This window comes from Geotrypetes seraphini, chromosome 7 (genome assembly GCF_902459505.1).
Source record: "Geotrypetes seraphini chromosome 7, aGeoSer1.1, whole genome shotgun sequence".
Classification (NCBI taxonomy): domain Eukaryota; kingdom Metazoa; phylum Chordata; class Amphibia; order Gymnophiona; family Dermophiidae; genus Geotrypetes; species Geotrypetes seraphini.
The window spans coordinates 22,566,379-22,592,425 of NC_047090.1; the positions used below are offsets into that span (position 1 = coordinate 22,566,379).

Here is a 26,047-nt window from a genome sequence, read left to right on the forward strand (position 1 = left end):
GCACGGGCTGGGAGAAGGTTGGGAAGGACAGATGCTGCATGGGTTGGGAGTTAGGAAGGGAGAGAAGGAAAAATTATGTTCTTACCTGTTAATTTTCTTTCCTTTAGATGCAGCAGATGAATCCAGAGACCAATGGGATAGCACACATCCACCAGCAGGTGGAGATAGAGAAACTGATTAACAGGTGGTCCTATTGGCTGGCACGCTTCCTGCATCTTTAGTATTGCTCATTGCCCAAGCATCCGTAACCATCAATATGCTTAGCATGTAAAAATCTTCTTTCCTATAACAAATTTCAAAAGGTAATAATACAGAATACAACTATCAATAATAACAGACTTTGAAAGTTGCAAAAGAAAAAACCAACAGTCAATATCCAGAAAAGGTGGGGCTCTGGATTCATCTGCCGCGTCTAAAGGAAAGAAAATTAACAGGTAAGAACATAATTTTTCCTTCCTTAGCAACAGCAGCAGATGAATCCAGACACCAATGGGATGTAGCAAAGCAATCCTCAATCTGGGTGGGAAGCAAACGCCGCCTCCGCAACAACCGAAGCACTAAATGCAGCCTCCGCATGTGCCCCCACATCCAACCGGTAATGCTGAGATAAAGTATTCTTAGAAGAACAAGTAGCCGCATAACAAAACTCCTCCAAGGAAAATCCTCTGGACTGAGTCCAAGTAGCTACCATTGCTCTGGCTGAATGGTCATGAAGTTCTTCCGCCAACCACTTCCCTGCCATCAAGTAAGCATAAAGAATGTCCTCCTGGACCCTTCGAGCGATGGAGGCTTTGGATGCTGCCATATGTTTGTCGCGTCCCTTGAAGAATACAAAGAGGTGATCTAAATGACTAAAAGTCGTTAGAAACCTACAGATTGTGGAGAATGCTATGCACTTTTAAAAAACGCAATGAAGAAAAGCTCACCTCCCCATTCCTCCTCCCAGGAAGAAGGAAGGAAAAGTGAGAGCGGCATAAAAAAAAGGATGACGCCACCTTAGAAAGAAATTGTGGTACTGTCCGAACTGATACCCCAGAATTTGTAAATCAGAAATAAGAATCCCCGCCGTACAAGGCCTGCAACTCAGAAAACCGCCGAGCTGAAGCCATGGCCACAAGAAACACCGTGTTCAATGTCACAGCCTTTTAGAATCTCAAAAGACAAGGTTGAAAGGAAGCCTTTGTAAACTGCGAACCAGTATCTTAAGACTGTACTCTAGAAGGGCTTCTTAAGAGGTGTACGAATATACTGTACTCCTTTTAGGAACTGAACTACTTGAAGCTGAAAAGTAAGCAAAAAGTGAGATACCTAGCCCTTATAACAAGCTAAGATTGTCACTTGAAACTGAAGGGAACTGAGTGCTAAGCCCTTGGCAATACGCTTGTGCCAAAAAAGAAAGAATATAAAACATAGAACTTTGGAAGGGTGCCAATGTTGAGAAGTACCCAAGAAAGGAAAAGCCTCCAAAAGGAAGCATAAGCCACAGGTGAAGACGTCCGTATCGCCTGGAGAAGAGAAGAAATAATCTGCTTCGCATAACTCTTACACGTCAGCCATGACTTTTCAAAAGCTAGGTCGTAATATCAAAGTAGGACGAATATCCATGTCGATTGGACCCTAGGTGAGTAAATCCGGAGATACCAGGAATCTCAACAGTTCAGCCATCAAAAGACTCATCAGATCCGCATAGCAAGGATGGTGCAGCCAATCCGGAGATTCTCTAATTACTGTGCCCTGAAAGCGAGCTTGAGATGGCAAATCCATCCAATCATCAGCCAGGGGAAAACACTTAAAAAGAGGAACCAGAGGCCTTTCCCTGCGTCTGCTGAAGAAGCTAGGAAGCTTTGAATTTCGAGACAAGGCCATGAGGTCTAGTTCTAGGATATCTCACCTTTATACAAAGAGCTGGAACGCCTGAGCAAATAGTTCCCAATTTCCAGGATAAAGAAGATTTTATTATTTCTAAAGCATGAAAGGCGTTCACAGCGCTGTACATTTTAACATGCAATAGACGGTCCATGCTCAGATTTTGTGGTGAGAAAGTCTATCTAAACTCTTTTCCTGTCCTGTAAAATGATGCACTGACAGAAGAGGAAGAAGATATTCCACCCATTGAAGTAGAACCATTACTTTACTCGCCAACTGAGTACATCATGTACTTTCCTGGCTGAAGAGAAATACCACCGTCATAACACTGTCCTAAAAGACCTTTATCGTCATTCCGGAAGAATGGTCTGAAACTCCTGAAACGGTAGACTGGCCATGCTTCAGTCCAGAAGAATGAACGAGTACTGACTCCTTGCGCTGAGGATTGAAGGCACTGAGGCCCCCAATCCGACAGCCTGGGATGTTTGGCGACTTTGAACCAGTCCAGCAAAGACTGAGGCATGCCTTTGAAAAGATTAATCTCACTGAGCCACCAAATTATATCGAGCGATGCTTGAGGAGCCTACTAGATACTACAATTGGAGCCTTGAGATACCAGGAACCACTGGAACAAAAGCGACTGCTGTAGCGTTCTCATGTGAAAGCGAGCCGAAGTTCCTAGTGGAGTCACCACCATAGATTCTAGAACCTGTATAGAATCCCATACTCTTGTTCTTGGTGACGGAAGAAGGCAAACCTGAGACTGTAACCTGTCGCCCCAGTCTCTGGGAAGAAACACATTCCTCTCCTACGTGAACAACATCCCCTGATATTCCAATTAGTATAGGAGAAAAGAGCACTTTGGAAATTTGAAGATTCACATCCAAAGAATTGAAGAAAAGAAGTTCAAATAAAAGAAATCACCCGTTTGTGTCTGACAAATTGACCTCGCTGGAAGACATCTGAATCAAGCAGTCGTCTAGGAAAGAAAGTACCTGAATCTCCTGTTTGCGCCAAAACACCACTACTGCCCTCATTTTCTAAAATGTTCATGGAGCCGTGGCTAGACCAAATGGCATCTGCCAAAACTGATAGCACTGCTCGATGACAGCCAAGCGAAGATAGTGCAAATTTGGTGTCCATAGGGAAATTGTAAATATTCTCACAGTTTTTCTCTGGAAATGTCTAACTCTGAGAAATTAATTTTACTAGAATGAGATCCAGTCCCCTTCTGACCAATTCCCCCATCTTAGGCACTATGAAGTAAATGGAATAACTTCCCTTAGTTCCGGAAGAACTAAAACTACTACCCCGAGTACCAGTAACACTTAAAAGGTGTCTCGCACGAATGTAACTTTTGGAAGCTCAATACATGGTCACTCTAAGAAAGAATCTGAAATGGGAGGAGGATTCAAAGTTGCAAGCATCCTAAAAAATGCCCAAGCCCCCTGACCTGACATCATAGTGTCTCCCCCCTCATGAGAAAGAATAAAGAGTTACCAGAGGAAGTGAAGACCCCTTTAGAATGAAGAGCAGACAGTCGGGGAACGGCTGGACTAGAACTGTAAATTCTGGAAGAAGAAAGGAACTTTCCCAGAAAAAAATCCAGCTTTGTGATGTAAGATGGAGTATATTGGAATTCTGAAAACAGTACTAACTCCATGTAATGTTAGCCAAAAACTTACTGCCTTTAAAGTGAAGACGTACTAGACATAATCTAGAAGCTGCATTGACCACCCCATGGGAAACAATCTGTACCCTAATTGTTATCAGGTAAAGCTCACATAGCATTTGCTACTTTGTGGGTTTGGGAGAATAGGTAACTTGTCCCTGGTTAGAAGGAGCCATACAGCTCTTCCTGCCAGTTTGAGGGACTGTCTAGCAGGTGCCATGAGAAGATGGTGACCTGAGAAATCTCTGCGAGAAGCTTTGAAACTTGCAGTCCCTGGCACACTAGAAATAGAAAAGACAGTTCAGGAATCAATTCTATAGTGCTACCAGACACACACAGCGCTTTAGTGCTACCAGACACACATAGCACTGCACAGAGGCACAAAGAATAAGAAAACCTCTATATCTACACAGACTCAGCCTTCAGGGGCACCGAGAGAGAAAAGAAGATACCCATATGAAACACAGGGTACTCATGCCACTGACATCACTGTGTAGCAATTTGCCTTCTGCTGACCCATAACGGCAAAAAAACGAGATTGGGCGGCTGAGCACAGGGCAGAATCTCTTTCTTAAGCACCGTGAGGCATAACAGTACAGTCGCAATTAAAGTAGTTAAGTCTTTTCAAGCAGAGAGTGGGGAAACACACACACAAGGTATATCACCGCAACAGTGGCAAAAGCTGTTGAAACACTCCTGACGCGTAGAACCCCGAAAACAGGGAAGCCGCAGGATAGTGACCTAAGTCAGTTGCAAAATAAACTCCGTGAACACTGCGGTGCTCCCGCTAGCACCGAAGACCCAAGCGCGTGCCTGTTTCATCCTGAAATGAGCTGGCTCTATCAACAATGCATTAAAAACCTACCCGGAGCCAACTATTAAAATATTTTTTCCACCATCATAGTATAAAATGCAGAACAAGCAGAGCATACTATATATGGTAACAAGCATCAATGAGGTGCTGATAAGCCCCAGAATTGGGGGTTACCCATGTGAAGAAAAGAAAGTTCTAGGCAGGATAGAGGATAAGGATAGAGCCATGGATTGGAGGGTGGGTTAGACAGGAGGGAACGGTACATGAACAGAGCTGGAGGTGTATTTCACAGAACAAAGAAACACTCTGTATAAAACCCCATGCTTGTGCAAGGGGGGGGGCAGTCTGTATATCCAGACTGATCATATAAGATTCTTTTTGGTATGTTTATGCTGCTCTAATTTTTTATATACTAACAATAGAAGTATTGTCTGATTTAGAATATACAATGTCAGTCCGTGGTTATTTCCTTTAGAAGGATCCTGGTGAAGTAGCAAAGCAGCCTGTTACTTCATTAGCTTCTAGACTGCTACTAATGACTGGGATGTCAATTCAGAATGGTTTGCATGAGCTTCTATAAAAGGTATTACAATACTTGAGCTTCTGTGGAGGTGTTATAATACAGAGTTAAGAGCTTCTGTGAGGTGTTACAATATATGGACTCTATACAGAGTTACAAGGGCTTCTGTAGCTGTGTTACAATACAGAGTAATTAATACCAGCATAATTAATCAATCATCCTACTTATATTACCTGCACATCGATCATCCTACTTATATGTAAATGTTCATACCAAATCAATCATCCTACCTTTATTCACATCTAAGATTAGGTTTACTATTGTAGCTAAGTACACAATATTTACACACATCTTAAGGAGTTTGGCCTATTCAACTAAATATAATCTATATACATGTATCTGTATTGTGTTTTATTTTATCTTTTAAGTATTATCTTCCTCAGTCTAGTTTTCTGGGCTTCAGCCCTTGGTCTATTTACATCCTATTATGTTCTTCCTGTTGAGTTCCTGATTGGGGGGAGGGGGGCTAGACAACCGTCTCCTCTATCTTGCTTTATTAGCTAAAGTAGTCTATGAAGAGGATGGTCTTTAACCCTTTCTTGAACTTTCCAGTATTTTTTTCTAGTTTTAGTTCTTTCGGGAGGGCATTCCACCAGCTTGGAGCCATCACCGAGAACATTCTTTTCCTGACAATTTTGTATTTGATGTCTCTAAAGGAGGTAATTTCCAACAAGTGATTTTGGCTCTAGCGTAGTGCGCGTGTTGTTGCATGCTGATGAAGTCTGGCCGCTAGATATTGTGGTTCAGAGAAATGAATGATTTTGTGCGTCAGTAGTAGGATCTTGAATTTCACCCTGCTTTCAATCGGGAGCCAGTGTAGTTCTTCAGTAGTGGAGTGGAACTCATGTGCCTCGATTTTCTCAGCAGAAAATTTGCTGCTGTGTTTTATACCATTTGTATCCATTTTATCATGTATTTTGGAATGCCCAGTAGGATTGCGTTGCAGTAGTCAAAAATCGACAGTACCAGGGTTATTATGTTGGACGTTGTTTGGCAAGTAAGGTAGGGTTTGAGTCCTCTGACCCAGTAGAGTTTGCCATATGCATTTTTCACAATGTATTTGATCTGCGTTGTCATGTCTAGGTTTGGGTTCAACCATACCCCTAGGTTTCTCACCCCATCCATGGAAGATTTTATGGTATTGCCGTTCATTATTAGATGGTATCTTGGGCTATTTCCTCTCCATTTGTTAATTAGTAATAGTTCCATTTTCTCCTTGTTGGCTATTAGTCCATTTGTTTGGAGTTTTTCCAAAAGATTTTCCACAGGCATGTTTTGATCTTTTGTTTAGTTTTCACGTTTTGCTTCTTTAGCGGAATGATCAGTTGGATGTTTATCTGCGTAGATGTAGCATTCCCACCCCAGTTTTCTGATAAAATTCCCCAGCAGTTGGACGAAGATGTTGAAGAGCATGGGTGACATGGCTGATCCCTGCGGTACCCCTATGTATGTTTCTTTCCATTTGCTTGTATTCTACTGACATTCAACCCTCGTTAGTCTTTTTGAAAGAAAAGATTCTATCCAAACCATGACATTTCTTTTAAGGCCCAGGACCATGCATCTCGATTTTAGTAATGTGTGTTGGACAAGGTTGAAAGCTGCTGAGGTCCAGGAATCCCAGTAGCACATCGTCTCCTTTAGCATGGTGTTTGAGAACTGAGTCCTGTACTGTTACTAGCACGGTTTCTGTGTCAGGTGTCTTCTGAACCCTGATTGGGCCTGGTCAAGTTTTGATGGATGTAGGGCAGAAAGTAAAGGAGAGAAAAACAGCAAATGGTAACGCTCTGGATACACAGTTAAGAGCACAGAAAGAAGGATGTACAGCTAGAGACTGGGAAAAGATGGTTAGAAAAATAAAATCAACAGACAACTAAGTAGGGGAAATTATTTTATTTTCAATTTAATGATTGAAATGTGTCAGTTTTGAGAATTTATATCTGCTGAATACTTTAAAAACAAAATTACAACTGCCAGGACAAACTTCGCAGGAACCCCAACCCACCTAGAAGAGATCACAATGCACCCCCCCCCCCTCCAGAAAAAGAATCAGCTGCAGCAGATAGAACCTGGTCCCAGAAACTCTATAAAAAAAAATACAGCCACGCAGCTTGCGACCTCAACCAATGCCCTCCATACATATTAAAAACCTCCAGCCTAAAATTCCGCACTTTCCTCATGCAATGGATACAAACCATGCTCACAGATGGCCTTTTTCCACAAGACCTATCTGAAATCATCGTCACCCAGATCTTAAAAGACCCAAAAGGAGCAATACATCAAACATCCAACTACAGACCCATAGCCTCAATTCCATTATATGTCAAGCTAATGGAAGGCCTCGTAGCTAAATTCCTCACCAACTACCTAGAAAACCACAATTTGCTCCACCCTACACAGTCTGGATTCAGAACCAACTTCAGCACTAAGACACTACTAGGCTCCCTTCTGGACACAGTTAGATAACACCTCAGTAGAGGCAAAAAAAATGCTGATTATTCATCTAGATCTCACCGCAGCATTTGACTTGTTAGACCATGACATCCTGCTACAAATACTGGATACAATAGGAATCACAGGCAAAGTGCACACATGGTTTCAAGGATTCCTACAATCCAGGACCTACAGAGTAAAGACAAACAAAGAAAAATCAGAACCATGGTCCAACCCCTGTGGCGAACCTCAAGGATCGCCATTATCCCCAACACTCTTCAATCTCTACATTGCATCCCTCGGCACCTGCCTGGATAAAATAGGCTTAACCTCCTATAGCTAAGCAGACGACATCACCCTTCTCCTGCCTTTTAATCAGCCAATGCCCACCATGACAGACACACTACACAGAATTCTAGAAACAGTGGCAACATGGATGAAAGACCACAAACTAAAACTGAACCCAGATAAAACAAAATTCATACTTCTCAAAAAAAATAAAACCCCAACCATAACAAACCTAGTAATAAACTCAATCACATACCCCATTCAACCCACTCTAAAACTTCTGGGAATGACGATAGACAGATGCTGCACCATGCAACCACAAATCAACAAAATAATGCAGAAATCGTTCACGGTCATGAGAAACCTAAGACAAGTTTGAAAATTCTTCAACAGAAAACAATTCCAGCTCATGGTCCAGTCCCTAGTCCTAGGTCTCCTTGACTACTGCAACATCCTATATCTCCCCTGCCCTGCAACAATGATAAAACAATTACAAACAGTACAAAACACAGCCCTGAGACTAATCTATTCACTAGGAAAACACGACCACATCACCGAGGCATACCTCGATTCACACTGGCTCCCAATTCAAGCAAGAATACTATTTAAATTCTACTGTCTATTATTTAAATCCATAAATAGTGACACCCAGCCTACTTGAACAACTACCTAATCCAATCTACCACAATCAGACACAAGAGAGCCCAAACACCATTCACATACCCTCCAATCAGAGATATCAAACAGAAAAAAACTGTACAATGGCCTTCTAGCCACACAGGCAGCAAAACTAGACCACCAACTCTCCAATCTACTAATCACGACCTCAGACTACAAAACTTTCAGAAAAGAAATAAAAACCCTGCTATTCAAGAAATCCATGAAGACTAACTAACATTGTATGAAACATTACAATCCTCTGAAGCAACCCGCTCTACTCTGTAACACCCCTGGACATGTCCAGAAATCCTCTTCTGTAATCCGCCTTGAACCGCAAGGTAATGGTGGAATAAAAATCACTAATGTAATGTAATGTAATTTTGCACTGTTCAGGAAGAAATGCATTTATTTCTATTTCTCTGGGGTTGTACTGCATGCAGAGTCTTGCATTTTAGGTTTCGTTTGTATATATTAGCACTTTCAGTTTGTGGTCCCGAATTTGCATAGGGGTTATCTAAGTTCTGGTAGGAATGAATGTTGAGAAGAATACAGTGTGCTTAGTGTAGTTTAATTTTGTGGTTAACCATTATGTGTTGTTAATAAGATTATACTGTGTGTATTGTGACAGGGAAGCTCCTGTCACAGATCAGAAAGCAGTCAGACCTGCCCAGAATAAAGTCCTTAACCCTATAACCACCCGAACAAGGCAGGGACACCCTGCTGATAAGCACAATTTGGCTCAGGCTGTAAGAAAGGGAAGTGAACAGATTGTGACTCCGTCCAAAATTCAGGCAGGGGGGGCAGGGAAAGCTGGAAATATCCCCTATCAATCCTTTCCCCGAGTCAGGAAGAAATCTGAAACCCACTCGAGGGGTGGAATTAGCCCTCGTGGTGTGCAGAGTGAGAAGCCTCAAATAGGAAGTCAGTTGGGGAAGCAGGAGGACACAGGTGGCTCTGATTGGGGAAGCCACACAACGCCCGGCTATCCTAGTTTCCAGAGGTTGCCTAATCCCTAGCAGGGAAGATTTGCCAGAGACCCGTTCCCAGGGAGGGGCAGGGTGAACCCCGGGAGGAATGAGGAATGGCTGAGTAACCCACAGGAAGCAGGGCTGGGAGATTATGCTGAGGTAAACGTTCCCAGAGAGCTAGCCTGCATGCAGAGAGGGGGATGGGAGGACAAACCTGGAGTGAATGTGGGGTGGGGGAAAGCCCGGGTTCCTAGGAGTGAGAGTGGGAAATGTATAGTGACCCTGGGGGTAGTGTGCTTGATGAGGACATGGACCTGGACGAGTATAGTGTGTGAGGGTCCTGTACTGTCCTGTGAAAAGAGTTTCTGCTACGTTTAAATTTGAGCTGAAGCAGGGCTGGGGCAGCCCTGCCTAATTGATTGAAATTGCTACAGTAAACAGCCCAGCATTCAGATTCCCTGGGAGCATGAGCTAAAGCAGATAAGGGTCATATCAGGTGGGCTTGAAGACCTTTAATTAAGGGTGGCTTGACCCACACAGCCTCTCAGTTAGGCTGTGAAAGCTCCCTGGTGAGGGAACAGTGATAAAGCACAAAAGCAAAGCTAATTCTATTTGTGCTGTGAATGTGAAAACAGGAGAAATGTGAGAAAGCTGACACAGGCTGTGCTATGCCGTATGGAAGGAGCTAAGAGCAGGGAGAAACTGCTATACCCAGAAGGTGATGTGGGGACAGTAAAGGTCCTGAACCCAGGGTGAGATTTTGCTTTCGAATTTTTATTAAGTTTGTGCTGAGGACTGAACCAGTTCCTAGATTAAGCCCAATGTGACTTTCACCGAGACTGAACTATATGAAGGAACAAGCAGGGGATAAGAGAAAGTTCAAGATCTCAAGTTTGATTGTTTTCCTCATCTTTTTTTTTTCTTTGGGGACACTAATAAACCTGATACTGTTTTCAGAAATCCGGTATCCGGGTTTTTACTGCACTTAACCACATAAAAGGCGCTATAAAATCTTGCTTGTGGTCCGAGCCAGGCTTTCCTATACACTTGGGGACTGGCCCGGTCACAGTATATATGACAAATTAATGGAAAAATTGTATTACAATTAGTACTATTAGGTGGGCGTGGGCTGGGCCAGAGCTTTTGGGCCCTCCTCCCAAGAAAAAAGCGTTCCGCTGCCTATGCTGACAACAGCCTCCACATGATTACAGCTGTATCCTGGACCTCCATTTTCTTGACTGTGAAGTTTTAAAACATGCATATTCTCATGTCCAGACCCTATAGTTCTTTTTATATCAGTCATCCAGACCTTCTTATACAAGTATGAATTCTATCATCTCAGTCCTCACCCAGAAATCTGTACTCTACAGCTTCCTTCAAAGACTGGTGATGGAAACACAACAAGCCATCAGGCTTTTCCCGGATCCACTTGAAGGTAGCAGCACGAAATGCTGCCCAGTGAAGATAAGTTACTGCATGTTCATTTTTATATCCCAGAACATTCAAAAGCTGCTGGATATCATGCTCAGCCAAGCCATAGCGCGAGACACTAATTAGACATAAGACATCCACTATCCAGCCTTTTAGTCCTATGAACAAAATAAAAGAGAGAATTATTAAGGGTAGTGTGTTTAAAAGAAAATATATCTAGAGCAGTTGTGAATCACAATCTTGGCAATATCATAAGTTATGTATAGGTATACTTTTGATGTGCTTTTATCTCCCCAGAATATTAATAGTGTTTTCTACATTTTATATACTGATGCTTTCTAGAATTCTATCAAAAAGTCATATTCACACTGACAAATTATTCTGGAAACAGTTCATACCTTTAAGCTTTTCTCTGTTTCTTAAGCATTCCCTATATATTCCAGTGTGACTGCAGAGGTGATTTGTACTGTATATGCTCAGCCTCAACAAGATCACAACAGCCTTCATAGTGCTATTTGGCAATTTTTCTAATTTAAAGTTTTATTAGAACCATCTCAACAGTAAATCACACAGGAAACAGTTTCCCTCAGTAATGAAAGATTAGGGTTATATCTTTGATAATCTTTCTGTTAGTCCTTGGAGGATTCCTTATGCTAGGTGTTTAATCCCAACCCGTAGTCCAGGAGTTGTAGAAATCAACAACTTTTGTGAGCCCATGCTCCACCCCCCCTGAGAATTAGTAAACAGATCCGTTAGTCCCAAAGCCAAGCAACATACCTAAACAAATCCCCATCAATATAAATAATTCATGAACTGGTTTGCTCTCCAAAATATTAACAAGTGAAACAGGCACAAAGGCAACTAGGAAAAACATTGAGAACAACGTAGAACTAACCTGCAGTGTGTAGCGAGTACCGCAAGAAAGGCCTTTGGTAATGTGCATACTCACAAACTCTCCACAGGATCTGGCAACTGGCTGGAAAATCTTCAAGCCTGTAATGAGAGTAACTGAGGCAGAAAGGAGTAGGTAACGCCAAACAAATGAGTGAATAACGAGAGGCGGGTCGTATGGAATCCTCCAGGGACTAACAGAAAGAAGAATTATCGAAGGTATAAACTTAATCTTCCATTCCATTATGTCCCTTCCAGATTCCATATGCTAGGTGACATATCAAAGCCTGAAAACAGCATCGGAATGTGCCGCCACAACCACTCAACTCAGTAAAACCGGGTAAAAGTATGAAGAAAGGACCAAGTAACTGCCCTGCAAATTTCATCAGGATGAATTGCATGAGATTCTGCCCACAACACAGCCACATTTTTTGTCGAATGTACTTTAAGCAAGATCGGCAGCTGCTTGTTGCAGGTGATGTAAGTAGCAGAAATGGCCATTCGAATCCATTGAGTGATCGAGGACTTCGATGCCAGCCTACCACGGTGAGGCACAGCAGTTAGAACAAAAAAGTGATCAGACACCTGAACTCAATAGTCCTTTCCAAATAATGGAGCAAGACCCTCCGGACATCCAATTTGGTAAGATTTAATCTTTGTGCTCCTAACCTTTTGGATGAAATGTAGGCAACCTAACCTCCTGGTTGACATGGAAAGCTGAGACCACCTTCAGCAAGAAGGAATGTACAGTACATAGGAAAACACCTGCAGAAAGAGTTCCCTGCACAAAAGAGCATAAAACTTCAAAATATACCATGCTGAGACTATGGTGATCAGAAAAAGTCTTGATCATTAGGTCCAGAAGAGAAGCATCTTTCAGTGGTTCAAAAGGGCCTCTCTAAGGCCCTGCAAAATGATATTAAGATTCCATGAAGTGAAAGGGAGGGCGCAGACAAAGTGCCCCCCTCATAAAGCTGGTTACATCTGAATGAGCAGTAAGCGAACTAGCGCCTCTTCACGCTCAAAAACACGGAAAGCCTACAACCCGAGCTTTCAGGGAGGCCACTGCCAGACCTTTTACTAAACCCTCATGAAGGAAAGCCAAGACCACCGAAATGGGAGCCTTCACAGTCTCCACCTGATCCCTAGCACACCACTGAAGGAAAGCCTTCTAGGCTTTGACATAAGAAGCTATAGTAGGTTCCTTTGAGCAAAAAAGAGTTGAAATAAATACCTCAGAATAACCAAGCTTCATCAATGCCGAACATTCAAAAGCCATGTAGTAATACCAAAACGCCATGGGTTCACCATGGGCACCAGTCCCTGACTGAGAAGATACTGATGAAAAGGGAGTCAGAGCTTCTTGTCCCGCTGAAGACGTACGAGATCTGCCTACCATGGGCAGAGAGGCCAATCCAGAGCTGCTAGAAATACCAGGCCAGGATGCATCGCTATCAAGCAGTTGACCCGACCAACCAGAGGCCACAGAGGGAACATCATACAGGAACTCATGAGTCAGCTAGGGCCAATCCAAGGCATCCGGCCCTAGCTTCCTCTCTGTTCGTCAAACGAAAAAACACCCGGCCTTCGAGATCTCTGCCAAAGCCAACAAGACTCTTTGGGGCTTACCCCAGATCCTGTAAGATAAGACAGAACACCTCCTACAAGAAAGATCATGCTCCTGAGTCCAGTAACTTTGCCCAAGGAAGTCTGCCTGAACACTATCGACTCTAGCCCCATGGGCTGCCAAGAAATACAGAAGATGTGCTACCGCCCAGCAGAGCACCAATGATCTTCCTGGCAAGTAGACAGAACCTTTGTCAACAGATCAGAATTTTCCTGGACTGTCTGGCTCTCTTGGCCAGGTTTTATCTGCAGGTTCTGGGGTTGCAGGCAGCCTCCTTGGAGGTGATCCCTTGGGACAGAGCGCCCATGCACCCTTGATGGGGAGTCCCTCCTATCTTGGTGATATCTACAGAGTTTTCCCCTTCAGATGCCGCTCCCCTGGACGGAGCCAGCAACTTCAGATTTCTGAGTGGATGACTCTTAGGATGGATGCCAGCCTGTTGGGTTGCAGGCTCACTGTGGGGCTCACTCCATTCAGGGACAGTGGACTCCTGGTCTGCAACATTGGTTGACCAATTGTCTGGAGCTTTGGGAAATTCAGTTGGCGATACTCTCTCTCTCTCCAGCCTCTTTAGAAAGGACCAGCGGTGCAAGTTTCTTCTTTTTTTTTTTTTTTTAATATTTAATTTATAAATTTTTCATTTTTACAATAATTTAATTTTACATAAACTTCAATTAATACATGAAAAATTGTGATTACAAGTAATTCATCTTATCACATAAAATATAACCCTCCCCTTTCTTCATTTCTTAAACCAATATAATATACATTCCCACCCTTCCCCAATCTAATATATCCATTACTAATGTGCTATGAAACCTGATCATTGGAATATCGCGTCAATGGTTCCCAAATTTTCTTAAAATTATGAATATTTCCCTGTTGTAATGCTATTGTTTTTTCCATTTTGTATATATGACAGACTGAATTCCACCAAAATGTAAAATTTAATTTGGTGTAGTCCTTCCAATTTTGAGTTATTTGTTGCATGGCGACCCCTGTCAATATTAATAATAGTTTGTTATTGTTTGCTGAAATCGGACTCTGAGTTCTCATTGCTGTACCAAATAGTATAGTATCATATGAGAGTCCTTCATGATTTTCTAGTAGTTCATTAATTTGGGGCCAAATTAGTTTCCAAAATGCATTTATACAGGGACAAAAAAAAATTAAATGATCTAATGTCCCGACTTCTACTCTGCAATGCCAGCATCTATTAGATCTAGTACTATCTATTTTTTGTAAACGCGTAGGGGTCCATAAAGTTCTATGTAACAAAAACAACCAAGTTTGACTCATAGATGCTGACTTTGTAGATCTTAATCTCCAGGACCAAAATCGTGGCCATTGAGATTCAGAAATTGTCTGACCAATCTCAATACTCCAAATATCCCTAAGTCCAGTTTTCTTTTTTTTGTTTAAAAATCCATTTAACAATTTATACCATTTTGCGGCTTGGTGACCCAAAAAATCCGCCTGGAAACATAGAACCTGCAGACTATATTGAGTATTAAGAGCTTTCCATTCAGGGAACCCTGCCTGAATAGCTTGCTTCAATTGCAACCATTTAAAATATTGTGTTTTATTTAATCCAAATTTATGTTGCAATGTGAAAAACTAAGCATTGCTCCTTCTGAAATAACATCATTCAATGTTCGTATACCTGCAATTATCCATTGTTTCCAGACGATTTTGTATCCGCCAATCTTGATCCTGGAGTTTACCAAAATTAATTGATTTAATGATTTAGCAATTGGTTCTGGTGATAGATTACTAACATATCTTAATGTCTTCCAAGTATCCAATAAAATTCTGTTATCCTTATATCTTCTTGGCATGTTTATACTAATTAGATGTTCTGGATGTAGTGGGAACAGAAGCCGCCATTCTAGATATAGCCAATCTGGTACATTCTCCATGAGATCTGGGAGGATCCAATACATACCCTGTCTTAGAATATAGGCTTGATGGTACCTATAAAAATTTGGAAAATTTACCCCTCCCTCCACAATTGGTCTTTGTAAAGATACTAAAGCAATTCTGGGTCTTTTCCCAAACCAAACAAATTTTGTAAGAATATTGTTTAACTTTTTATAAAATAACCCCTGAAAAAATATTGGTATCAAACTCATTTGATAACAAACCACAGGCAATATCATCATTTTAATTGTTTGGACTCTTCCCCACCAAGAAAGATGTAAAGGATTCCATTGCTCACACATTTCTGTTATTTTTTTTAATAAAAGTTTTTCATTTTCTTTTACTGTATCTTCAATTGTATTTTTGATAATAATACCTAAATATTTTAATCCTTCTTCTTTCCAAATAAATGAATATGAATCAAATAATCCTTTGGTACAGTGAACATTAATTGGAAGAATTTCCGATTTACTCCAATTAATTTTATATCCGGAAAATTTCCCAAATTTCTCTAGAAGATTAAGTAAACTTGGAACAGTATTCCCCGGTTCTCTTAAATATAATAATATATCATCTGCATATGCAGAAAGTTTAAATTCCCAGTAAGAAAATGGGATTCCCTTTATCTCCTTAGTTTGATTAATTGCAATTAATAAGGGTTCTAAAACAATATCAAAAAGTAAGGGGGACAAAGGACATCCTTGTCTAACTCCCCTACGCAAGTTAAATCTATCTGATAAATTGTTATTAATATATAATCTTGCACCAGGAGAGCTATACAATGTCTGAATCATTTTAATAAAACCGGGGCCTATTCCAAACCATTCCAGAGCTTGATACATATAACTCCATTCCACTCTATCAAATGCTTTTTCTGCATCTAAAGATAGCATAAAAGCTGGATCATTCATATTTTTCACTAAATTTAAAGAGTGGAATGCTAATTTAGTATTGTTTGATGAGTGTCTTTTAGCAATAAATCCTGTTTGGTGTACATCAATAATAAAAGGAAGAGCTTTTGCCAATCTTATTGCTAATACTTTAGCAATCAACTTACCATCTACATTTAATAAAGAGATAGGCCTGTAGTTTGAAACCAAGGTAGGATCTTTGTTTGGTTTTGGTAAGACAGTAATTACCGAATCAGCCATAGTACCTGATATATTCCCATTATTTATTTGATATTGATACAAATTTAATAAATATGGTAAGATGATATTTTGAAATGTTTTATAGAATTCAACAGTATATCCATCACCACCCGGAGCGGATCCAACTCTAAGAGACTTCAATGCTGATTCTATTTCTTTTAAAGATATAGGATCTTCTAAACTTCGTTTTATATGATCCGGAACATTTGGTCCAATAAATGAGTTTAAGAAATTTAATCCCTCTTGTTCTTTATTTTCATAAGATTCAGAAGAAAATAAATCTTTATAAAAATCAAGAAATTGTATTAAAATATCTTTGGTGTTAGTGTGTGTGTTGCCTTGTGTATCTTTAATTGCAATAATCTTAGATTTCCTTTTTTTTGCTTTAAGAAAATTAGCTAATAATCTTCCAGCTTTGTTTGAATTACCATAGTACTGAACTTGCTTATAGAAGATATCTTTCCTCACAAATTGAGAAGAAATCTCATTATATTTCGCTTTTATTTTTAATAAACTTTGTAATGCATTATGTTTCCAGTTCTTAATTAATTTATTTTCTAATACTTTAATTTGGTTTTCCAGATCAACATATTGTTTTTTAAGTTGTTTTTTGATAAATGCTGAATATGAAATAATATTTCCTCTTATTGTTGCTTTAAATGCGTCCCACAAAATCTCAGCATTAATATTGTCCGAATTATTTATTTGAAAAAATTCATTCATCTTTAATTTAAAATCTTCCAGAAAGTTCGAGTCCGCAAGTAAAGCATTATCAAATCTCCAAATTGGATCGAAATGTACTATATCATTATTCTTAAAGTCAATCCACACACCAGCATGGTCTGAAATTATAATGGGATCAATAACTGCATTCATCACTCGCTGTGCTATATTATTAGACACGAATATATAATCAATTCGTGAGAAAGATTTATGGACCTGAGAACAAAAAGAGAATTCCTGATCATTAAAATGAAGAATACGCCATATATCAACTAAATTACAAGATTGAACCAAATTATCTAAACCTAACGATTTCATAATTCTACTTGGTCTCTTATCCAAAATTGGATCCATTACAGCATTGAAATCCCCTGCTACGATTAAATTAGAAGTAGCCAGTGGTAACAGTAATTGTTGAACTTGTTTGAAAAACTCCATTTGATTCGAATTAGGAGCATATAAATTTAATAAATCCAGGGTTGTATTTCCCAGAACCATTTTGATATGCACCCATCTTCCTAAAGGATCATAGTTTATTAATTTGAAATCAGCATTGCACTTCCTATTTATCAGGACAGCAACCCCAGCTTTTTTCCCCATTGCAGGTGCAAAGAAGCATTTAGAAATCCAACCCCCAGATAACTTTTTAGATTCAATATCAGAAAGGTGCGACTCTTGAATAAAATATATGTCCGTATTTTGCTTTTTAAGGAACGTTAGTACTTTCTTTCTCTTAATAGGATGATTTAAACCATTGACGTTAATAGAATAAATTTTTATATCCATCTATTTTATAATTAAATTTTGGCAAATATTTCTAAAATAAAAAAGATGACCAGACCTCAGCACATTAAGTAAATATAATTCATTCATCCAATTCCCCCATCCCTTTTCCCCCCCTAAAATAAGATTATAAAACAAAAATTCAAATTTTACATTTATCCCATTTTCAATCCTCATCAATATATTATTACTGTGAACCCCCCTCCCTCTCTCTATGCTCCCTCCCCTCCCCCCCATAATCATTGTCTGATCTGGAACACACATTGGTATAGCAGACCCTAAACCCCCTCCCCCAGACAACTAATATCCCTCCATATTGAATTAATATCTCTCAAAAATTCATCTATTCTTTTTTCCCCCACATATTTAATATTTCATTATTTCTAGCCATACATATTCAATCATTCAATTAATAATTATCATTAATATTAATATTTCATTGTAGCAAATAACATAAAATTATCTATAATGAATTCAAATATAACTATTCAAATAAATTTTCATTCATATAAGTTATTCATATAAATAATAGTATCTTAAAAATCTATCTCCTTAGTAATTACTCTTCTTTAAAAAACCCAATTCTCAGACTTAACCCTTTATTTAATAATTTTTGTATTTCATATCAATTAGTATCTAGGTAAAATATATCATTATATTAAGAATCATACTTAATTAATTCATATAAATTATAAATATATCTTCCTTTCAAAGTAATATATATCCTATCTTAATATTTTGTTAACATTTTCAATTTTAACTATAATTCCATGTATATTAAATATTCATTGTTAATTTAAATATATTCATTCATAGCGTTAATATATTACTAATATTAGCATCTAACCAATTTATTTATAACATTCTCATTTAAAAATCAGTCATAATATATTCAATATAAATAAATATTTGAATAAAATATATATATTCATATTTATTAATAAAAGTCTAAAATTATTTCCTATTTTATTAATAATCCTTTTTGAAATATGTAATATCCTATATTTATTTCCTCATTTGTTATTCAGGATGGTTAGTAATTAGTAGTTAGGTAAATATATATATTATATTTATAATATCTCTCATAGATAATTAATTTCTTGTTAAATTAAAAATGTATCAGTAAATTCACAATATTGAAAAATTAGTCAAAAGCTCTTCATCTGCAATAAAATGCAGTAAAAATAACTTGGACCAGAATCAATCCACTTTTTTTGTTTTTCCTTCTGTCTTCCTTTTTTTTTTTCCCCCTCTTTTCTTCTCTTCAAAATGAGTCTTCTCCATTTTCTCTTTTTCCTTTAATCAATTTTCCTTTATGTAGACATCGGTTCCTCTTGTGATAGAAATTCTTTAAGTTTTGCAAGGTCTTGAAAATACCAGGACTTATTTCCAGTAGATATTCGCATTGTAGATGGATAGTACAAGCCGTACATGTAACCTTTTTCTTTCAACTGCTGCCTCAGCATAAGAAACTGCTTTCTGATGTTTGCAATATGTTTTGCAAAGTCTAGAACCAATAACAATTTAGACCCTTTATAATTTAAATTTTTGTTCGCTTTTGCTACTTTCAGGATTTCTAAAGCTTGCTGGTATCTCAAAACTTTAAAAATCAAGGGTCTGGGGCCATTCTGATTCACTGGTTTTTTTTAAGGGATTCTATGTGCCCGTTCTATTTCCAACAGCCACTTGGAGTTTAACTGTAACAGTTTAGGTAGTAAGTTCTCTAAAAACTGTACAGTGTCTCCCCCTTCAAGATTTTCAGCCAGTCCAAGCACTCTGATGTTTTTCCTTTTCCCCCGATTCTCCAAATCTATCAGCTGATTTTTCAAGCTTTCTACATTTTGTCTTTCACTGTCACACTTTTGTGTGACAGTTTCCAGCAGTTCAATTCTCTCCTCAATCACAGACATCCTCTGCCTGTCAGTCTGGATCTCCTGTCTCAGACCCAGCACCTCCTCCTTTACCTCCGAAATTTTGGCAGCGTTGTCTGTCAGCATTAATTTAATTTTAAATAGCTCTGCCATTATATCTGCTTTATCTGAGAATTCCTTTGTTTCCAACGGGATCGGGACACTCGACGGCGACACCGGAGTCACTTTAGATCTTTTTGCCGATACACCGGAAGTGCACGGCTTCTCCGATTTGCCTTGCCTTGTGGTAGCCATTTCAGAAGTTATTTTTTGTTTTTATAACACAGGTGAGCGATTCTTAGCAGCTGTTTCCTTTCCTTTAGTTGTCTGAGTTCAGGGAGCTCTGTTGCTATGTGACCATTTTGCGTGCTCCAAGCCACACCCCTTCGCAAGTTTCTTCAATGTCACAGCGGTGGCAAATGTACATCATGAGGAAGCTCTAATTCTGATCTGTTGACAAAGGTTCTGTCTACTTGCCTTGAGAAGAAAAACGCACTGTATGAAGAAAAAGAGAAGCCCCACAAACTCCAAGGACTGGGAAGATGCCAAGCATCTCTTCCAGAACTTGCCAACACCTGCAACAGAGATACTACCATCTCCACTGCGCCTTCATACACCCAACAAGATGGAGCCCGGATCACCAGATGTCCCAGGAAGGGGACTTGGAACACTACTAGCGGAAAGCCGCCGTAACTACCATCAACCTTGACGAAAGAGCGTGAGCCATCGTGAAGCCAACGGGCAGAGCTGCAAACTGGAAATGCTGTTGCTGAACATGAAACGCAGAAACCCGTGATGCTCCAAGCAGATTGAAATATGGAGGTAAGCCTCTGTGAGATCCAAGGACAACTAGAAACTCTCCTAGAGAGACAGCAGCTATCACCATATACTTTGTTGTCCATTCTGAAAAAAGGGAATTCACAAGAAGCGGGTGACCGACTATAGATCCAAAATGGGTCTCAATCCACCAAGCCTTTCTGGCACAAGGAAGTATAAAGAATATCTGCCTAAGCCCCCATTCGTGTTCTGGAACAGATTCCAGCATCACGATGACTAAGAGGCATTGCAGAGTATCACAAACCCTGGACTGTGTCGTGGTCAACTTGCTGGAGTCCAGAAACCAAGCCAGAGGCAGGCAAAGGAGAACTAACAAATGTCCTATGAAAGTCGAGTCCACTCCTGACAAAACTGAAAAGGCAGCCGTCGAGATGAGGAAGCCATGGCTGACCCCTGGCATCATTGGTGCTTTTGGTTTTTTTTTATTTTTTGAGGTGCAGCCACTGCACAGGGACCTGAGGACGCCTGGAATTAGCACTGTTGTAAAGCAGGCAAAGCCCTGGGAATGTCTCTGGGAGGAAAAACCTACATATCCCTGATGACACCTGTGGGAAGAACGAAGAGAACTACGACCCCCTCCTGATGTACAGCGAAACTTGTTCACAGGGAGCAACTTAGGGCAGTGTTCAGCAACACCTGAGTAGAGGTCAGTCCGACCTAGACCAAGAAGAATCTGGCCCATGAAAAGACATCCACTGAAGGAGATCCTCGAGGTAGCATCCTCATCCAAATATGGATCCAAAAAGAGTCCCATGCTCAGACATGTACTAAGAATGCAAATGAGATCATAAAGTGCGCCTGGCACCTAAGCAAAACAACTATCACCAGCAGAGGACAGGCATGCACCACAACAGTGGATGCATTGCGCAGGCCAGAACAAGTACGTGCCATAAAGGAAGTGGCCACCACCACTCAGCTACTCTAGAAAAGAATGTTTTGTAACATAACATCCACCTTGCGATCTCCTGAGAGTCCTTGAACCTCATTCCACCATCACTAAGGAGGGAGGTGCACTGGATAACCTGCACCACGGTGGAATCTTCCTCAGGATGTTCAAACCTGCTGAAAATCATGATCCAGGTGATAAAGTGTAGACAGAGCTTAAGCAGAGTGGAAAGAGCTTTCTGGGGTATCACACAGTGCCTGCTGCTGACTTGTAAGTCTCTCCGTGGCAGAGGGGAGACTTCCGGGTTAGTGGAAGGCAGCATGTGAGAGTCACTGCCGATACCGTGACCCAAAGAAGCAAGTCTTGGAGTACAAGGAAGGAGAGGAAGAAAATCTGGTGGCACAGGGGGAGGAGAGGGGAGGGTGAAAAAAAATGAAAGATGGGGGAGTAGAGGGAGACATGCATGGTGAGGGGAGAAGATGAAATTGCAAATAATGGAGGAGAAGAAGGGAGAGATGGTGCATGGAGGGGGGATAGAGAGATTTGACACAGGGCACAAGGAATGAAGAGAGTTGTTGGACATGGGGGGAGATGAGAGGGGGAGAAATTTTGGATATGGTGGTGGACTGGGAAAAGAGAGACAGACTGAAGAGGATGCATGGGGGAGGAATGTTGGGCATAGTGATGGAGGGAGAGTTGTGGGATTGTGCTAGAGAGGAGTGCTAGAAGGAGAAATGGGCATGGGGATGGTGGGCAGTGGTGAAAAATGCTGCACATGATCTGGGGGATGAGAGAGGGAGAAATGTTAGAGGCAACAGTAGAGGGAGTTGTTACTGAGGTGATATTGCATATTTTAAAGTCATCTGCCTTGACCTCTTTGAAAAAAAAATGAATAAAACTGATAATTAACATTTGCTGTGCATACAGTGTGCTTTGTTTTTTTTAAATTTTGTGGTTACCATTATGTATTAATCTAATATAATAAAACCCTAAGCCGCGCACGCGCACTCCCACCTGTGTGCTCCCGTTTTCCGTGAGCTGTAGGTCTCTTGCAGGTAGGAGTGCGCATGCGCGCCTAGCTGTGCCAGTGGCCTGCCTGCTCTCCACCTCATGCAGTCCGGAAATAATGCCCTAAAGCCCGAAGTTTATTTTACACTCAAAAGACGCCACAACGGTTCCTCCCACGAGCCGCTCCTGCATCGGAGAAGGCTTCCGACACAGGCGCGATCGTGAGAGAAGCCACCTGGCACCCTCAAACCCAAAAATGTGTCAACGGGACCACAGGAAGGGGGGGCGGCAAGGGACTAAGGGAGCCATGGTGCTATCCTGTCAGCTCCTAGACACAACCTACTCCTCCCGCGGCCCAGACACCGAGCTCCACAGATGAAGTGTGGGCAAACCAGCTCCCCACGGCCTAGCAGAGGCCCCGCGCCAGAGTGCATTGGCAACCGATGCAGAAGTCAGCTCCACCAGAGCCCAAATCCCACCAGCGCCAGACGAAAATAGATAAGGTAAATGGGAAATGGGATCTTGAATATGGTTAGATAAAAGGAAGGGAGAAGGGCTACTGCTGGACAGGAGGAGCAGGGAAAGAGTACTACTGGACAGGGGGGAGGTAAAAGCAAGGGAGAAGGGCTACTGCTGGACAGGGGGAGCAGGGAAAGGGTACTACTGGACAGGGGGAAGGTAAAAGCAAGGGAGAAGGGCTACTGCTGAACAGGCGGAGCAGGGAAAGGGTACTACTGGAAAGGGGGGAGGTAAAATCAAGGGAGAAGGGCTACTGCTGGACAGGGGGAGCAGGGAACGGGTACTACTAGACAGGGGGGGGAGGTAAAAGCAAGGGAGAAGGGCTACTGCTGGACAGGGGGAGCAGGGAAGGGGTGCCGCTGGACAGGGGGGAGAGAAAGAAAAGAAATAGAAAAGAAAAGCCTAAGTCTACACATCTATTCTAGCACCTGTTAATGTAATGGGCTAAAAAACTAGTAAGATTACATTGTGTATATATGAAAAAGGAATGGAAGAAATTGCATTACAATTAGTATTATTATTATGGGGTTTGGGTCAGGGGCGGGGGTACTCTGTTGATATTCGTTACTTGGCTTAAAGAAATTGAGAAACAATTTTGTAGAGAAAGGTTACATTGTTGCTGGAAGTAGTCCTATGGGTGAGGACAGATTCACCATTGCAAGGGCTAGACAAGCCTAGGGAGGAAGAGTTACAATATCATAGTGGAAGATTACATACAGTTACAGGGAGGCAAAGAGGATAAGCATTGTTGCCAGACTCCTAGACTGGAGGGTAAGCAGAGCTACTGAGAAGCAAAGAGTTTATCAAACAAGAATGTTTTCTGTCTTTTCCTGAAGGTGAGATAATTCGACTCTGTACTTAAAGATGTTAGAAGGTCATTCCAGGTTTTTGTGGCTGCATACGTGACAAGGGTGTTGAATATTCGTTTACATTTCACTCCCTTGAATGAGGGGATGAGTAGCTGGTGAGTATTGTTCTTATGTTCCCTCTACAGCACTTGTAGCAAGAGGGTACTGTTCCCTCCGACTCAAAGGATAATTCCAGGCACTCAAAGGATTCACAAAAACCCGCATTAAAAAGTGACGGTCTGCTAATGCAGCAGTTTTGATAGCGAATCTAAAAACATTATCAAAAAAATTGCACATGCAAATGAGGTCGGCGGACAGCAGTGAAGATTTGTTAAATTTGCATGTGCCCATCGCTGTTGATAGCAATGGGCACATGCGCCCCATGGGAGGGGCTTTAAACAACCTGGGCCAATCAGAGCCTCAGGCCCCTCCCCGATGCATCCTAAGATGCACGGGGAAGGCCCATTTTAGATGCAGCAGCTGGGAGGAGGGCAGGGCATCCACATTCCTACGGGTCATCTATTTTGAGGTAAGGGGGAAGGGGGTCACTTGAGAGCGAGAGAGAGTGGACATTTCTCCCACTGTGGAGGAGGGGGGCAGTCACGTTGGGTTGGGTCGCAGCAGGGTGGTTGTGGCAAGGATTTTAGTGCAGCAGGAGAGAGGGGGTATCTCGCCTGCTGCAAGGAGGTGTGTGGCCACCGTTCCAGGGGGGAGGGGGTGTTGTGCTCGCCGCCACTGCAGGGAAGGGGTATTGTGATGCAGCGGAGAGAATGGGCATCTCTCCCACTGCATCACAACATAGGGGCTTTCTAGCAGTTACCGGCACCCCTGGACCAGTCACTTATTTTTGTCGCTAAAAGCAGACACTGCTTTTTGAAAATGGCTCGACATTTTTTAAGAATCCACCGGAGGGCTCGTTTCAATGCTGAAAAGCCCATTTGCATGTCAGTGTTGGAGACTGCTAGAAACCTTGCTAAAGACAGAGATAATTTGCCGCTAATCTGCATATAGGCTAAACCGCTAGAAAACAGTTTAGCGACGATGTTAAAGTTTTGAGAATCTGGGCCTAAATGTGTAATTAAATTCTGGAATTTGTTGCTGGAGAATGTGGTGAAATCATTTAGCTTAGTGGAGTACAAAAAAGGTTTGGATAATTTCCTAAAACAAAAGTCCATAGGGAAATCCACTGCTTGTTTCTAGGATAAGCAGCATAAAATCTGTTTTACTCTTTGGAATCTTGTCAGGTACCCACATTTATACACCCCGTGTGCACATAAAATTATAGAATATCAACTCTTACGTGCATAAGAGTACATTTAACCATGAAAGTGCTGGCAGGGCGCCTAAGCGCTATTCTGTAAGCATGAGTGTAACTTGACACAGCATATAAAAGCATGAAGGGAAGGGGGACATACATATGGGCAGATCATGGGCGAGCAATAGGTAGGAGTGCCACTTTTTATGTAACTTACAGAATATTCTAAGTTACGTGCATCCCTACCTTATTTATATGACTGCAGTTACTCCAGATCTACGGCTGGTGTAATTGTAGACATGTAAATGTTAGGTGTGCCAATACCAGATTATGCAATTATTTTATAATACAATCTGAGTGCCCAGATAATATTATAGACTTCACCATGTATATTCAGGACAACCAAATGGAGGTGCCAAGTTACAGAAATGCCCACTAAAGCCCAGATTCTTGGACTGGTGCCAATTTTTCAGGCATCAATAGGCACTCAGACTCAGTTAAAAATGCCATTGAAATGGTGTTTTTAACTGAGTTTTAAGGCGCCTACCGGCACCTAAAAAATCAGAACCAGAATCACGCCTATGGAGGTCCTTTAGGCCACCGAACACCAGAAATGGCATTAGGCAGCCTAAAGCACCTCCTTAGGTGCGATTCACATCATAGGTAGGCACTGGAAATGTAGGCGCCTACTTTGCCAGAGATGTGATCCTGTACCAGGTGTCTGGAGAATAGAGAGCAGGTCTGGTTTTTGGAGTTTCAAGTCATTTTGACCCCTCTCATTAGAGTAAGGCTCTTATTTCTAGTATCCTGTACCTGGTGCCATTGCATGACTGGCAGCTGCTTTTAAGGCAGCCACTGATCACGGCGCCAGTAACAGAATCTGGGCCTAGGTGACTATCTTCTCCCTTTACTTTATTTACTTGTTCATCATTCCAAAAATGAATTTCTTTAAAAATAAAATTAAAATGTAGTGTGCTGTT

At 41.2% G+C, this 26,047-nt stretch overlaps 1 protein-coding gene across 2 annotated transcripts in view; it reads right to left on the reverse strand.

The window, feature by feature from the left end:
* Positions 1–26,047, reverse strand: part of LOC117363650 (putative tetratricopeptide repeat protein 41) — a 201,004-nt gene that overhangs the window by 78,976 nt on the left and 95,981 nt on the right. For both annotated transcript variants that reach the window (XM_033951744.1, XM_033951743.1), the window contains exon 7: positions 10,628–10,867. In XM_033951744.1, coding sequence (XP_033807635.1) covers positions 10,628–10,867 — 240 coding nt within the window. The remainder of the gene's footprint in view (positions 1–10,627; positions 10,868–26,047) is intronic.